Source organism: Acanthaster planci, linkage group LG07 (genome assembly GCF_054643075.1).
Source record: "Acanthaster planci isolate LZ-2023a linkage group LG07, COTS_SCS, whole genome shotgun sequence".
In the NCBI taxonomy this organism is placed as follows: domain Eukaryota; kingdom Metazoa; phylum Echinodermata; class Asteroidea; order Valvatida; family Acanthasteridae; genus Acanthaster; species Acanthaster planci.
The window spans coordinates 10,222,872-10,239,659 of NC_141783.1; the positions used below are offsets into that span (position 1 = coordinate 10,222,872).

Consider the following 16,788-nt stretch of genomic DNA (forward strand, 5'->3'; position numbering starts at 1 on the left):
AATTTTTGCAAGTCTAAACCGAGTCACAAGTCATTTGGTCCAGTCGAAAGTCAAGTCACAAGTCATTTGATCATACATGTAGATCAAGTCGAGTCACAAGTCATTTTGGTCAAAACACCAGCAAGTCACAAGCATTTTTATTTGAGAACAAGTCAAGTCGTAGGATGTTTGATTTCAAGCCACATCCAAGTGATTCAGACGTGGCCTTGGGCAGGCAAGACCAAAGTAGAAGTCGCGAGCTAAACAAAGTGTTACACTGATTATTTTAAGAATGCAGCCTTGCGTAAGTTGATAGGCCTAATTTAAAACTTTAATGGGTTTGATTGGGTTTTCTCTGACTTGCGTCAGTAACATGTCATAATGTGCAAGTCCAAGTCACACGTCAAAAACTGATAGTTACAAGTCAAACCAAGAGTTACAAAATGACTCAAGTCCAATTCAAGTGACTTGAGTCTACAACTCTGTTAAATGCAGATTCATGCTCAGTCTGATATCAAATGCAAACAAAAACTCAACTTCAGCTGAAAATTTGAAATGCCTTTGACAAACTACGTTCATGTGCTTTTGGCACCAGAAGGGAACATGACCTTCAGACAGTTTGCTCTTGCTACAATAACCTCGTAAATTCATCGGCAGGAAAATCTTTTTCCTATTGCTGGATTCTGTTACATTGGCAAAAAATGCTGGGGTTCAGGTAGGACAAATGTTTCTCTCGAGGACAATTTTCTCCTGGAGAGCATGTTACTTTACCCAATCGCACACCCTTCCTGACCCCCTGAAATTTCATTTAGTCGTGTAGTTTTGCTCTTGATAAAAACTGACTGCTGCCTCCAATACGATGAATTGTACACTGTACTTGAGAAATTTTTTATCAAAGACAGCTTCTCCACTGGTTTCAGCAGGTCGAGCTTGAAGACTAGCAGGGCTTCCTCTGTGGTTGCCATCACCAGGGTCTCGTTAATGCCAATCTCAATGTAGCCCCACTCAATGATGGTTTCATTCAAAATGGACGCAGACATAACTCGGTCCAGGGAAGAAAACTCAAACTCTGAAAGGACAAAGAGCCGCAGAAGTTGAACAGAACAATTTCAGCTCAGCCATGGGATATTAACATTCACTTGAAGAAGCTTTAGTGCGTGGGAATGGCAAACTTGAAACTCCCCCGAAAAAATTTTGAGCATCTTGCTAATTTTATACCACTGACATAAAATTTTAGCAACAAAGATCATTACAGGATTCCAAACGACAAAAAGGGTGCAAAGATTTGAGTTCCAACAGTATAATTGGAATCTCTGTCAGTACTAAAGATTTTAAAAGTAGCTGTTCACACCCTGCATAAACTACTATAACGAATTTAACATTTAAAATGTGCTCTCTGCATTCTTGCAAGAGTCAGTCCCTTTATGTTTTTGAATAAGTAATCCCTGTGATGTCAGAGCTTCAACACACCCAATCACATCAATTCCCAGCAAGATCTGTTCACTGCTCCAACCTGTTTACTGGGAGAGCCAGTTTCCTGTCAAATTTGGGGTTTTGTTCAAATCTTTGTCAAAGAGTGAAAGGGGTGCATACGGACGGACATTTCTTCAGGAAGAATACTGCAGTTGTAGACAGGAGGTAATTGGAGGTTTACCTGGAGGTTTTACAAGATTTAGCAGGGCTTAGTGAGGTGCCTTAGGGTAAAACCTGCTTCCCTTACCTTCCCGGTTTCCAACCCCTGTTCCAGGATAGAAACCGTGTCTGAAGTCAGTGACATCACTCCGTTTAACCCTGTGCATAGGGAGACCATTCAAAGACCTGTAGGTTCAAACAAGATAACAGATTTTAAGAGACTACACAAATTCATCAAGGGACAGATACCAAGGCAAAAATACTAAGTTAGGGTTTTATAACAATTTTTTAGGGTAAAACAGTGTGTGAATGTATCCAGTGAGGGCAAATAAACCCCTTCCATATTTTCATTTGAAAAAAAGGTCATCGGCATATATACACACAGTACATGCAGTCTTGTTTCCCATTTCTTCATCTGCCCTCTCCTGTTTGTTTAATAACTTCAAAGATATTTTCACCCAGATAAGATGACCCACTCCTCAGTGGTGTTTGGTGGGGGGCAGGGGAGACAAGTCGTGTCCACTAGAGTCACATTGCTGATTTTTTTTTTAAAGCATCAGCATTTTAACAGGGGTGTAAGTGGCCACTTATTATGAAAGCTGAAAACAGCTAGCAAAAAGCTGAAATGTAAAAAGTTCCCATACTTTGTACAGACCAGGTGCACAAAAAAGCTGAAATTCAGGGTCAACACCTGATCAGGGTTGGGCAGGTTGAGGATTATTATACAGGTGAAAAAAATTGACAGTTGAGCAGGAGAAAAACTTCCATTTGCCCCCTCCCCCAGCCCAAGTCACTCCCCGATACACCACTGTTGCTCATCTTGACCCCATTTTGGGTTATTTCCCCTTTCACAAATGCTGATGGTGACCAACCCCCCCCCATTTTGTATACACTGGATAGACCTAATACTGAGCCCCCCCCGCAAACACACACAAATCACACCTCTGAAACCGTCTGTGCTCTCCCACTCCAACTTCATCAAGCTGCCTGGAGAACCTTGACGCCTCTGCGAGGAGAAGCGCTTGAGGATTTCTGTCCCCTCCGACATTGATGGAGGCAAGGGAAGCCTCTGCTGGGCTGCCGAAGCACCAGCAAGACCACAGCAAGATTGCACATACACTGGGGGCCTTCATTCTGTAATGCGGCAGAGATCAGGACAACTTGTGTCAATCACTTTTCAACTCAATCAGCAAATCATTGTAATAACTGTAATTTGCCAGTCAACAATCTTTAAGGAGCAACTCCAACAGTTTTAAAAGTTTCAAAAATGACTGCATTGAGTGTATAATAAATCATATATTCATTACCAAATCATGTCCGCGATGCTTCTGTATTTTTTTGTTTTTTTGCTGAAATTTTTGAACGGTGTCTTCAAGTTTTATGAAAAATTTCCACAATTTGACCACTGGCGGCACTGTTGAGAAACAAAATTTGTACAATGTAATACCGGAGAAAACTTTGCAACTGGTATCTGTGGCATGACTGATTCTACCACAAATGAACACGTACATGAACATGGAGCTACATGTGCGTGCACTTCGTACCAGGGATCGATCTGCGTGCTTGGTCTACTAATCCGTATTATCTATTTTCCATCGAGAGTTTGTGACCCTTTCTTCATGATTTACAATAATGCTGAAACAGTGCATCATCGGTGGATTTATAAATTCTGCGAAAGAACCAGGATTGAAATTCTTCGAGTTTCCAAAGAATGAGAGCATTCTTCAAGTTTGTGCTGTCATCTACGGCTACGCATACTATGCATGTCTAAAGTGCATGCACTGTGGTGTTTCCTCTCCACGGTATCAATATTCATTAGATGCTAATGAGTCGTAACGACACATCCATTTTTACAATACTGGATTGGACTCACAGGAAAAATTGGTATAAAAACTGTGTTTTATTAACACAAACCGTATTGTAAGGGAGATATTGATATATGCCACTTTTATCATACATGGCTCTTCTGAATAAGATTCAATATGAGAAAAGTTAGCATCGTTGGAGTTGGTCTTTAAATCAATCAGGTCAATCAGCAAAGTAATCAGTGTTCATTACTTCTAGCACCCTGCCCCTATAATAAGGAAACAAAGTCTACCTTTTCAAACAACTTACCTAGGTAAGTTGGCAGTGATGTCCTCTATCATATGAGAAAGAAAAGAGGGCGGGAATTTGGTCTTTGAGGGAAATGATTGGGTAAAACGGCTGCGTAAATGACACGACAAAAAGCTGTGAATGAAGACAGATTAGTGAATGTAGTCTGGTTCCTTGACCTGGATGAAGGGAGTTTTAAATGAAACTAAGTTACTACTAAGTGATTCCATAATGGCTGGGTTGGAAAACCAGATGTGAAACAAAATTGCATGAGTTGTCTTTTGCCAAACGCAGGTAAGAAAACTCTGGTTTTCTTGCTTAACCCTTGCTCTTGTTGACACTTCAATGCACTGCAATATTCCCCTTTAAAAAAGTGGCTATGTTTATTACACAGCCATCCACTAAGGGCCACACCACTTGAAGGGAGAAACTGTGTACACTTCAAGGAATTGCAAAGTAAACTGGAGGTCAACTTGGTCCAGCTGTAAACACCTAGTTTATTACATTGATCAGCAAAGCTACATGCCACAATCCTCTGGAGTACACTGGAGTGTACTTCTATTGGGCTGTGGAGTAAAATACTTAGTGCTTGGAAAAACTGACTTGCTGGGGGCTGTCAAAGTAAAGACTACTACTCTGTACTTTTTCTTGACATTTTATTACTGGTGGGACCAGTAAGAGATTGGAAAATGCATATTTAATTTGTTTTTTTCAGGGCTCAGTCTTACAATTATTGCCCCAAATGAAAGTACCTTTTTATTTCGTTTTTTTAATCAGGAATTGGTTTCCTCTGTTCCTATTTAAATGTATGCTTTTTCTTTCTGCTTAGGAAAAACACTACCTTTCTATTGCTTTACATGCCTTTTATTTTTGCTGAATTGACTGTTATCTGTGGCAACATTTCTTATGCTTAACATGGAACACCTTTGGCTGCGTGAAACATCAGGAAGCATTCTGCCTTGCAAAGATGTATATTGCAGCTTGTGCATCCAGTCCGCGTGACAACATTCCTTCCCTTGGCTGTCTTCTTGTTTGTCAGTTTGCACTGGATGCACATTTTGGGGAACTTCCCTGGCATTCTGACACACTGGTGGTTTTGTCCATTGTAGATAGGAACCGGCTGGAGTTTTGGCTGGTAGGCCGGTGCTCCTTCTGCAAATCTTGCGATGAGGGAGGTTGCAATGTTGACAGTGAACATTCTGGTGCTCATCAACGGGCTGTCTTCTGCCTTGCGATGATGCTTATAGCATATGTAGGCATTGACGCGTGAAACGTCAATCAGGTAGTAGAGCAACTTCTTCCACCATGTCATTGACTGTCTGCTGCATGTGTGGTAGGAGCGGAGCTGGTCTGCCCTGTCCACTCCGCCCATGAACTTTGTGTACGCAATCCCCTGAGGCGGGGCTGGTAGATCTATCTTCTGTGCCTTCGTCTGTTCTTGTTGCATCACTTTTCTCGAGACAAATCTGTTGCCTGATCACGATACCCCTGGTGGAAGGTGGATAATAGCGAGACAACCTTGGTGTCTCGCCATAGTACCGCTGTCATCTGGCCTTTCTGGCGGACGTACATCGTCCCTCGTGGCGTTTTCTTCGTGTCTGTCATGGCAGGATTGATCTTAGCAGAAGTGCTGAAATCAGTTGGTAGGCCAACTGATGATCGCTTCACTGCTCCACATATGTAGGTTTTCTCCTCAAGAAGTGCCTCTGCAAGAGCAAGAGCTGTAGAATTTGTCGCAATAGAACCGGTAGTACCTGCCGAAATATGGCTCTATCATCTGGAGACTTAGATCTTTCATTTTCAGTCCCTTTTCAGCGTGGACATGAAAGTGGTGAGTGTAGCCAGAGTTGGACTCACACACGGCAAAGATTTTGAAGCCTACTTTGGTTGGCTTCAGGGGCATGAAAAACTCTCCGTACATTGGATTTGTTTCCCTTGTATTTGACCATGGCCTCATCCAGTGCCAGATCCCGGTGAACGTTGTAGTTCTTACTACATCGCTTGGCAACCTTATCCCACACAATGTGTAGAGGATAGAGAGGGTCTCTTTCGCCACATATACCGATCTGCCTTCCTCTTGATTCTTGCTGGTTAAAACGGGCCATTGTCATTGTTGAAGAGATGAGATTGTTGCGTAGTCCTGGATGCGTTGACCAGTCATCCTCTGCATTTTCGTTGCCGTGGACCCCTTGCAACATTCTAATGCCAAACCAAGCTCGGATTTCAGCTGGAGTTGTTGGTTTGGTGAAGTTTGGTTTAGGTTGGCCAGTCATGTTTATGTACTTTGAAATCTTCCTGAAGAGGAATAGAGGAAAGTACGACAAGAAATATTCCAATGGGTCATCGTTGTCTGGGCAATCCTGCTGAGGACCATAAGGTTTCTTCCCTCTAAATTTATGGATGTGTACTTTTTTCAAACTTCTTGTCTAGCCATGGCCGTCTCTTGGATAGACATGGTCCCCATGTCTTGGTTTTCTCTGGTCATTGTCGGACAAAGGCTCTAGGGTTTTTGTCTTTCGCTTCTTGGGTTGGGTTGGGCCCGGGATTGGCTGAGACAAATCAACTTCATCCTCTTCCTCATCTTCCTCCTCCTTCTCATCTTCCTCCTCCTCATCTTCCTCCTCCTCCTCTTCCTCCTCCTCATCTCCCTCCTCCTCCACATCTTCCTCCCCCTCCTCATCTTCCTCCTCCTCCTCATCTTCCTCCTCCTCTTCCTCCTCCTCTTCTTCCTCCTCCTCTTCTTCCTCCTCCTCTTCTTCCTCCTCCTCTTCTTCCTCCTCCTCATCTTCCTCCTCCTCCTCTTCCTCCTCCTCTTCCTCTTCTTCTTCATCCTCTTCCTCCTCTTCTTCCTCCTCTTCCTCCTATTCCTCCTCTTCCTCCTCTTCTTCCTCCTCTTCCTCCTATTCCTCCTCTTCTTCCTCCTCTTCTTCCTCCTCCTCATCTTCCTCCTCCTCATCTTCCTCCTCTTCTTCCTCCTCATCTTCCTCCTCCTCATCTTCCTCCTCCTCCTCTTCTTCCTCCTCATCTTCCTCCTCTTCTTCCTCCTCATCTTCCTCCTCCTCATCTTCCTCCTCCTCCTCTTCTTCCTCCTCATCTTCCTCCTCATCTTCCTCCTCTTCTTCCTCCTCATCTTCTTCCTCCTCCTCATCTTCCTCCTCCTCCTCATCTTCCTCTTCCTCCTCCTCTTCTTTCTCCTCCTCTTCTTCCTCCTCATCTTCCTCCTCCTCATCTTCCTCCTCCTCCTCATCTTCCTCCTCCTCATCTTCCTCCTCATCATCTTCCTCCTCCTCATCTTCCTCTTCCTCCTCCTCTTCTTTCTCCTCCTCTTCTTCCTCCTCATCTTCCTCCTCCTCCTCATCTTCCTCCTCATCTTCTTCCTCCTCCTCATCTTCCTCCTCCTCCTCATCTTCCTCTTCCTCCTCCTCTTCTTTCTCCTCCTCTTCTTCCTCCTCATCTTCCTCCTCCTCCTCATCTTCCTCCTCCTCATCTTCCTCCTCCTCCTCATCTTCCTCCTCCCTCCTCATCTTCCTCCTCCTCATCTTCCTCCTCCTCATCATCTTCCTCCTCCTCATCTTCCTCCTCCTCTTCTTCCTCCTCCTCTTCTTCCTCCTCCTCATCTTCCTCCTCCTCATCTTCCTCCTCCTTATCTTCCTCCTCATCTTCCTCCTCGTCATCTTCCTCCTCCTCATCTTCCTCCTCCTCATCTTCCTCCTCCTCCTCTTCCTCCTCCTCCTCTCCGGATCCATCTTCATCCAACCCCGCCTCCTCTTCTGTCTCATAATATTTATGGTCAAAATTTCTTCCACCCTTACTACCATGGGTAACACCACCACTTATGACCTTGCACTCCATCACTGTTATCATATCAGCTGGAGCCAGCGATGGTCATGGCTGGGAGCTGTTTTGCTCGTTATCCCAACTGCATTTTTTCTGATATGTTTCTTTCTCATGTCTCTTCCTCTTTCTGCAAAGAAAAATGGTAGAGTAGATTTTATTCTTTGCATGTACATGTATGTGTTACTTGTATAAATGAAACAGAGGGAAATCAATAGTCAACTGAAAGAAAAAGCATACATTTATAACTAGGAAAAAACGCCAAGCATCGGTATGTAGAATGTGCACATACCTTCCTTCACTCATTTTGACAGCAAGGCTCTCAAACAGGTCTCGCTCCTGACCTCTCAAACTTGACTGGAGGTTCCACACATCCCGTTGACTCATGTCGGTAATTTCAGGACTCTCAACTTCATGGAAAGGGGATGTACTCTGAAAAAACCTGTTTTTGCAGGTCTTACATGTATATAGCCTTACCAACATTGACGTTATGTAATTCTAAGCAATTTCATGCTATATCATAGTGTCATGCTAATTCCAACTCAAGTGTTAGGCTAAGTAACATTTTACATCATAAAATGTCACTAACAATAAAAACAGACTATTTTCCCCTCCTAGTGCCCAGTAAAAAAAATCCACGGCTTTCTTTCATTCGTCACTTTTCATAGTTCACTGTGAACTGACAGTGCCAAGGGTGTCTCAAAAACCACTTTACTAGAGAACCCATTTGTCCTCCCTGGCACTCCAGTTGTTGGCATTCATGGGATTTATCCTCCATTGCACTCCACTTGGAGTTTGAAAATCACTCCACTGGTAATGCAAAGAATCCTCCAACGCACTCCAGCTGCAGTGCGTTGGCAGTGCGTTGTTTAAAGCTTGGTCGATATTCCCTTTCTGTGGAATTTGGGGGGTAACAATACTTTTTTTGATATTGGTAAAACTAATTCAGTATTATCGTGTGTATGGGCCACGGCGCAGCGTTTCCTGTGTATTGTCTATGGGATTTTGTGTGCCACAACACCAACACTCTACCATATTAATTAACTTAGCGGACTTTTTCGGATAAAAAAAAAAGGTACATATTAGGCATAATGTCCGGCGACGCAAACCTACGGAAGTGTTAAGGAGACATGATTTATGACAAAGGGTGTAACGGTTGTCACACACTTTCAGGTTCCGATAACTTCACAGGATGCAATTATTAGTTCTCAATTAACACTAAATACTGATTTATTCGGCGAGTACAGTCATCAAGGATCACATTGTTGATCGGCCATATTGAATTATATCCCAGCATGCACTGTCGGTGTCATGACGTCATGGAAAAACAGTCATGTCATCTGGTGCCTGTTACTAGTAAACAAATTAAAAACACTCTCAAAGATATTCAATTCCAAAACAGGAAGAAAAATTACGCAAATAAAAAAAAATTAATAATGGGACATCAAAAATTGACATTAGTGTACAATGTACCACTATGACTTTATACATCACACAACAAGCATACAGTGTATATCCAAGGACCTAAATCAATTTTCGCAGTATATGTGAGATCCCAGTCGAGTGAATGAGCAACTGAACACTATAACTAACTCACTGGATATCGGGTCACTACAAGAAGATAAAGTCACATACCCAAATATTAATGGGACGGAGGGTTTGAAGTTGTTGATCCTGAGGGTATGTTGAATGTACAAATAACGTACTAATCAGACAGTGGACGTAAGAAGCATTTGAATAAATATGTGATTAGTGGTGATGTCCAAATATCCATCACCGTCCGTGAGTCGTTCGTGTCGCGTCGTTGGTTAGAACCATTAGTGTTTTTTTTAATACATTGGGCCGGCCATATTTGCTTGACTTCCTATAGGGGGCGAGTCGGTCAGGGGGCATCTCGGCCAGGGGGCGAGTCAGTCAGGGGGCGAGTCGGCCAGGAGGCGAGTTGGTAAGAGGCGAGTCGGTCAGGGGCGTGTTTACGAGGGGGCAAGTTGGAGAGGGGCGAGTCGGTAAGGGGCGAGTCGGCCAGGGGGCGAGTTGACCTGACACCGTATTAATTACATGTAGGCCTTGGCCTACGTGATTATTTGTATTTTGTAAACAAGTCATACTTGTGATTTATTTTCTGAGTGACTGAGTAACAATTCGTCCAACTCACCTAGCAGCATCAGCACCAGGCAACTAAGAATCTAGCAACGGCCACGGCACCAGGGCGCCGTCACAGTGAAATTGCACTTCACGTGGTGGAGTTCCAATCCACGGGCGGGTAGGCCTAAAACCTGCACCTTTCCAAGACTTGCCCAAAACGACCACACGTACGCCTTGGGAAACCAACCAGGCATGTCACACACCGGCAAAGTCTCCCAGTGTAACAGCACAGGAGGTTGAAGAAATTCACGCATTCCACACATTTTTGGAGAGAAATATCTGTGTTAATTTGCATTTCAATTCCAGAGAAGTTGAGATGAAACGGTTGGCCGTCTCGTGTGCACATGTTCGAATGTAAAATCCCGCCCGATGGTCGGGTGACGTGCGCACATAACTAGGGAACGCACGTTACCACCCTTCGACCACCGTTTATTGGCGTACAGAACCTAGACCAATTGGAAATGCAAACAGCGCCCTCTTTTGCGAAACAGTGGTTTTAATCTTGGGGTTGGCGTCACTTCTTCCCTTTTCCCTTTCCTAATTTCTTAGGTTTATTCTGATCAATTTTGTCTTAAGGTGTTTTGTAACCGATAGTATCTATTTAAATCTTGGGAGATTCAAGGGGCCTTCGATGGAACCATGAGGATGAAGCGAGCTAAGGAAACTTACCACAGAAGCGAACCTTAGGCAATGTCCAAATTATGCGGCAAACACGAGCCTATGGACCCCGCAAGCTGCCGGATTCACAATTATTTCCTTAGTTGCAACTTGCACGTATCATTTCAAGCCGCATACCTACAATTCGCAGAAATCAATACTACCGTTTTAACTACACTGCATGAACACTGTAATGACTTCAATTCCAATTCCCCGCGCGCCTGCAGTGCAGCCGTTTCTGGGGGAGGAAATGTTTAATCTTCATTAATGATTTGTTTTTAATAATGATGGCCCCTGAAACGATGATAATGGGTAAACGGACATTTCTCTTCACTCTTTATTCTGGCCACGGAATTGAAGGTAAAAATTGAAACAAATCACATCAAAATTGTTTCTACAAATTTATTTTAGAAAGATAATTAACGACTCAAAAAGTATGTACACCGCAGAGAGTAACCTGTTTCCACCCCCAAAAAAGAATTCGAAACCAATATTAACTATGATGGAAAGTCGCATTTAACATTATAGCCGGTGATCATCACCACACCGTAAATTAACAATGGCACCATGATGTAATTTTTGGCAAAAGAAAACTCTGATCGATACGATGAAATTCAGTGAATATGGAATAAAAAGAACACACATGGATACGTATACAGACAGCTCTTTTGTGTGATAAACTTTCTAAATTTACGTGTGTATTTTTCCCGACTACTTAGCATGAACGGTAAAACAAACAAATGGCTATTTTTGTACAGGTTCCAAAGTTAAGAAAGAGAGACAAAACCTTTTAAAACGTACACAAGTGAACAAAATAATTATGGGCTTCACTTATTTTCATCCGTATGTACAATTTGATCAGACTTTAAATGTTTTGCAAAAAATATTCAAAGGCGATATTTCCACTGGCGGGGATATACATGTATGATTACTTTTTATTAATTGTTCATTAAACTACGCTATTCTTGAAATGTCAACAGTGTAAACTAATTACATAATGGATACACCTAATACGTTCCGCTCTCTCTAAGGCACACTTCATTTCATTCAACCCAGTTTTGAAACATAAGATGTTTTCACACCGGCAAAGCACTTTCCATACTTCTCCGAAACTACATGTAAGTGGTTTGATGACGAGGTTTTTTGTTAGACGAAATGCCTCCAAATGGCATTTCGTCTCCGTAGGTTTCTGGACTCATCATTGGTTGGCTCTTTCTCGGTCGCTAGTCTCTCATTATAAGACGCTTGTTGCTGTCTCCAAGGATGAATCTACACATGAAAAAAAAGAAAAGAAAAAATAGAAAAGTAGATAAAATTTTCATGGCCTGGCTCTTTTCTGGCAGCAGTTGGGAAGCGTTGTCATTCAGGATTTAGCACATTTAGAAATCAAGAGTGGAAATGGCTTTCTACTTTTCTTCAGGGATTAGCAGATCAAATTAGATTAGCCCTGGACAAAAAGGTTTTTTCTCCTCCAAATTCTGAGCTCGGGTCACAGGAGAGCATGGGTGCCGAAAGTGGGGATGTCCCTGCCCCGTTCGGTATGTCCCCCTTTAGGGGGGTCAGGTGCTGCAGCGGAATAATTTGGAAGTCTGTTTAAATAATAATATGATGATTTCCTTTCCAGAATCTGCAGCCAATAATGCACAGGAGCAACTGCAGATAAATTTTACAGAGGCATGTTTTAATACCTGTAGAAAGCTCCAGCAAGCAGACCACCAATCACCGGCCCAGCCCAGTAGATGTACTGTTCATCCCAAAAGCCTGAGGCCACGGCGGGGCCGAAGGTACGGGCCGGGTTGAAGGAAGCTCCAGAGGAATACATTCTGCAATGGGAATAACACAAACTGATTACCATAAACGCCGAAAATCTCGTCCAATCTGAACTTAATTAATGGACAATAGGGTTTTGCAAAACGAAAGATAAAGTAAAAAAAAAAAAAAATTAAAGCATCCATTCTTTTAAATGAAACCACAAACTCCATTACGAACGCTTTTTCCTCCCCCAAAGGATACAATCATATCAAACTCAGAATGCCTCCTCCCTAACACTCAGAAACTGTGTTAAGACATTGAGTACTTTTCTTAAGACTTTCTTGCTATCACTTTTTATACGTGTTTAGATGATAATATTGAAGTTTACAAAATGATTGCAAGAAAGTGTTGAGGAATGTGTTTCATGGACAAACAAAGTTTTCGCAGTGAATAGAATGTCAACTTTCAAAAAGTTGTATCTTCAAGCATACCCTGTCAAAATGCCGACCGTGATGGAGAAGCCGTAGGCCAGCGGTCCCGTCAGGTGTTTGCCCCGGTTATCCATGTTGGCCTGCAGGTAGGACATGTAGACGAAGAGGGACAGCAAAGCCTCGATGATGACGGCCGTGCCAGGGGACACGCCCAGGACATGCAGGGAGTCGTACTTGTCGTATGGCACGCTGCCGCGGAACTTGTTGCAACCGCCGCGGATGTCGTAGTACGAATCCTCAAACAGGACAGCCTAGATGAAGACCGGAGAAAAATAAATAAAACAAGTAAACGTAAAATATTCTTTCAGTCCAAGTTTGAACTATTGTACCTTCACCAAAACGCCTTCCACGTTACATATGCCTTCATTTTTTCCCCCAGTATTTGAGCTGCATGTTTATTTTTAATTGGATGCTATTGTTTTAGTTCTCATTGAAACTGGAATATCAGACGCAATATCCCTTTCCCCCCAAGAATCTCAGAAGAACCAATTTTAGGTCCAAATGATAAAAAGAGGGAAAGTGATTTTTGGGAAGGCAAATTTTACAAAGGGTTTATGGCAAAATTACAAATCATTATTATTTTTATTATTCTATTATAGGGGTGTTGCATGTTCTCACTTGGATTCATCCCCGTAGACTAATAATTATTTTGTGTACTTCACCTTGACAAAGGCTGCACCAAGCATTCCTCCACAGATCTGCACAACGAAGTACAACACTGCAAGCAGTGGGCTGATGCCCCCGCACAAACACACGGCGAAGGTCAGAGCAGGGTTGAAGATCCCACCGCTGCAACCACGAGAAACAGGTTAATGCTTTAGTTTTCCACCGATTTCAGAATGTCACTGAACCTTAGTACCCAAACACAGTCAAGAAGTACCACTTGCACTGAGAAGCATATTTTTCATTGTCACTTGGCGCTGATCGAATCTTGCTCGTTCTTCGGCGTTCGGGAATTTTTCCTCGTTCACGGGAGATAATGATGCCCGTGCTCTGTTAAATGCTTGGACATTGTGAATGACTGTTTGATATCCCTTTCGTTGTTTTTAACATAGCATTCCGGTTTATCGTTGTATTATAGCAGTACACTTGGTTGCTAATGCCCTAACTATTAGTTAGGAAAGACCTTTCAAGTTTTAATTCAACATGAATGACAAAACTTTGGCACGGACGAGAATTTACAATCAGTTTGCAGTTTCAATTTAACTTTGGAGGCTAAATTACAATTCTAACTCCCCATTTTTATGACGCCAAGTTGTCAAAGTGTTCGGGGAAATTTTGCGACCGAAATATCAATAAAAACCTCAGTATTTTCAAATCTCTTGCCCTTTTTCAAGAAGATTCTGTCGAATAGGCGTACTTGTACAAAACAGAAAGAAAAGATAACAAAGGGTTTCGAAATTACGTCATCTGAAAAAGGGATCGAAATACATAACATATACACGGCCTTTTGCGCAAACTAAAAACATCAAAAGATGCTGAAGAGAGAAGGAAACAACAAACCTGATGTTTAGGAAGGCAGAACACAGAAGCGCCATGGCTAAGCCCTCAGCGAAGGCAATGGCCACCAGGTCCTGCGTCGTAACTGCCAGACACGCGATGAATGTGAAGAACATGGTGCCCACCAGCTCGGCAAATGTCGACTGGACGTATTTCTCGAAGGTCGTGATCGGCCGCTCCTCAGTCTCATCGTCGACCATATCGATCTTTCCCGGGTCTCTTCCGCTCATTTTGTAGGCAAAATTTCGCTCTAAAATCCAGAAGTTTACTCAAAACGGTGGCCCAAAATTTGAACTGCGCTGTGGAGAGTGTATGCGTACCATGAACAAAATGGCGCTTGCCCGAGGAAAGTAAATAATAAATCCGTACCTTTGGACCCTACAACTTGTGACAGACGCGATTGTCGTCTGCCTGGAAATTGTTATCAGTAGAACTGACCAATCAGGATGCTTGGCTGTATGTTCTGTGGTTGTACTGGGCGGGAATGGAACTGTATCAGGATTATAATAGGAAAACTTATTAAAATGACGCCGTAACACAGGCTTGCTGTGTGCGATGAAGATCATAGGCGCGGTACAAGGTGGTATGCAAGATTTGTTGACTTTTGTTAATATTTAACTATTCCGGTAAACACTGACCTCATCGTTTATGACTGACGAATTTGTAAATACAGGGGGCATGGTACGGCAGAGTACAATTCTCTCGATTTTGATAGTTGTGTTTTTATCTCGCAAGCCGTGATTAAGTGACTCACTAGGTCTGCAACGTTTGGCTTAACCGCTTCAAGGAAAAAAACACTGAAACAACAGTCAGAGCACGGATTATTTCAAAATGTCCACAGCTAACTTTTGTTTTGGAGTTTTGAGCCCAACATGCAGTAGACATACAACAGTTTTTGCTTCGCTGTTGAGTGAAATCATGGGGCATGGGGCATTTAAAAATCTAGGCCATTTATAAGTGAACACTAGCTACAGCAAGCAGTGGTTCGTAATATTCAGGGCTCTGTGGTGTGAAAAGTGTTGCCAAAGTATTCGATTGGTTGGCAAAGTATTTAATGGTAGGCCTATTGCCAACATACTAGATGATGCCGATGTAGAGTTTGATTTCGGTGCCAATGTAAAAACCCCATGTAGATGGTACTCGGTAACATTTCTTTCAACATTGCAAAGGGGGGAAAAACACACGTGAAGTTCTCTAGCATGTCAAAGTGCTATAAATTATGGTATTACACCCCTGAATGTCCAAGCAACACACTATAAAAACTTCAATCTGTCTCTGCATGGTCAGACTCGGCAGTAATTTTTGTGATAGTTTCACAAACTTTTGTCTTGACCAAGAAATTTTTGTTTCCCAGTGTCTAAGGGACTTACAACCTTTCTCCGAAGATATAAAATAATTAAATTAAAAAGTACACATAAATAAAACGAGTTCGAACGATTATGAGAAAGTTAAACCTGGGAATGGGGAATTTTCTCCATAGATATTCATTCTCATTTCACAAAATAATCGTGAAAAGCTTCTCCCACAGTGGCAAAACATTTTCACGCTTCTTCACGGGAGTTGAAAAACATTTTTACACCTTGTGACATGCGAATGTCAATGCGAAATTTCCCATTCCTATTCACACTGTGAACTTTCAAGTGCAGAGCGACGCAGAGGGTTTGTTCGATTTTTCAATATTTATTTTTGTGGTTAAACACAGACCTCATTAACACATAACAGTGAGTATGGTGCGGCACAACGTACGTTCTCAATGGTTTGAATGTCGCGTATTTGTAACTCATGCTTGATACGATTAATCCTACAGCGGGAAGCAAATTATTGTGCGGCGATGTATTACGACTAGGCCATTCAAAACACTAACAAATTAGTTATACTACAATAAACATCTTGCTGACATGACAAACATTTAAAACAAAAATCTCAAAAGACTGACAAACAAGGAGTTACAAACACAATAAATCAAACAAACCAAAAAAAATTATGCTCGCTTCGCATGTTTAATTTTTATTTGGCAGTTACAACACAGTTAAAATTAAAAATTCATGTTACATGCAAATATCCTGGAAAAAACTTGTACCATCTTTAATAAAAACTCTGCCATGAAACGAACACAACTAAAGGAAAGTCAGAAAGAGTATTGGTTTCGTTTGGGGCTTTATTTTTTCCTCTCTCAATATGCAAAATTCAATTTTTACATGATTAAAGTAAACAACTTATACATTGCAATAATGTGTTTACTTAATAACCTGATTGTGAACACTCACTGTTATTCAACTTCTTCCCTGGCTCAACCTGGAAATAGTTTACTATGCATGTGCTTTTGAAGCTACATGACCTGTGCACGCACAGGCGCCATCCTGGCTTAACAGATGGCCGCACATGTACATGTCGATCAGTGCTTTAAATGATGCCTGAGATGATGATGGCAACTGCATCATGTATGAGGCAAGGTAAAACAAATTTATAAACATGGTTTTCACTCCGGGTGAATAGTTGATGTTAGCTTCCCTCGGTATTGGAAATTGACAAACTACTTCCAATACTCTTGGGGAGCTAACATCAACTATCCACTCTCAAACCATACTATATTTGTATGTTAGTCTTGTTGTCAGAAACTTCTCAGACAACGTTTGCTGATCAAACTATTCTCCAGCCATTTTTCTGCTCAACACCGTCTGCAGTTTAAAGGATCATTATAAAA

The 16,788-nt window shown here is 42.2% G+C and overlaps 2 protein-coding genes across 2 annotated transcripts in view; both read right to left on the minus strand.

Moving 5' to 3' along the window:
- Nucleotides 1–10,087, minus strand: part of LOC110973646 (uncharacterized) — a 61,148-nt gene extending 51,061 nt beyond the window's left edge. The window contains exons 1-4 of the mRNA XM_022224623.2: nucleotides 9,695–10,087; nucleotides 2,554–2,745; nucleotides 1,700–1,797; nucleotides 857–1,048 (exon numbers count right to left, since the gene is read on the minus strand). Of these exons, the coding sequence (XP_022080315.2) occupies nucleotides 857–1,048; nucleotides 1,700–1,797; nucleotides 2,554–2,744 (481 nt within the window). The 5' untranslated portion in view covers nucleotide 2,745; nucleotides 9,695–10,087. The remainder of the gene's footprint in view (nucleotides 1–856; nucleotides 1,049–1,699; nucleotides 1,798–2,553; nucleotides 2,746–9,694) is intronic.
- A 560-nt stretch (nucleotides 10,088–10,647) lies between these two features.
- Nucleotides 10,648–14,432, minus strand: LOC110973594 (aquaporin-8-like). Its single transcript, XM_022224507.2, has 5 exons — nucleotides 14,088–14,432; nucleotides 13,247–13,373; nucleotides 12,585–12,835; nucleotides 12,030–12,164; nucleotides 10,648–11,610 (listed from the first exon to the last, which is right to left on the minus strand). The coding sequence occupies exons 1-5, from the start codon at nucleotides 14,312–14,314 to the stop codon at nucleotides 11,565–11,567; spliced, it is 786 nt and encodes a 261-aa protein (XP_022080199.1). The 5' UTR covers nucleotides 14,315–14,432; the 3' UTR covers nucleotides 10,648–11,564.
- Nucleotides 14,433–16,788: the final 2,356 nt, after the last annotated feature.

What these genes read in the sequence shown, in the direction of transcription:
- LOC110973594 (XM_022224507.2), bottom strand. Translation starts at nt 14,314, where the DNA reads ATGAGCGGAAGAGACCCGGGAAAGATCGATATGGTCGACGATGAGACT. An exon ending in TTGGTGCAGCCTTTGTCAAG is followed by an intron (nt 12,836 to 13,246) that starts GTGAAGTACACA and finishes GTCTTCATCTAG; the next exon opens with GCTGTCCTGTTTGAGGATTC. An exon ending in CTTGCTGGAGCTTTCTACAG is followed by an intron (nt 11,611 to 12,029) that starts GTATTAAAACAT and finishes TTTCATGTGTAG; the next exon opens with ATTCATCCTTGGAGACAGCA.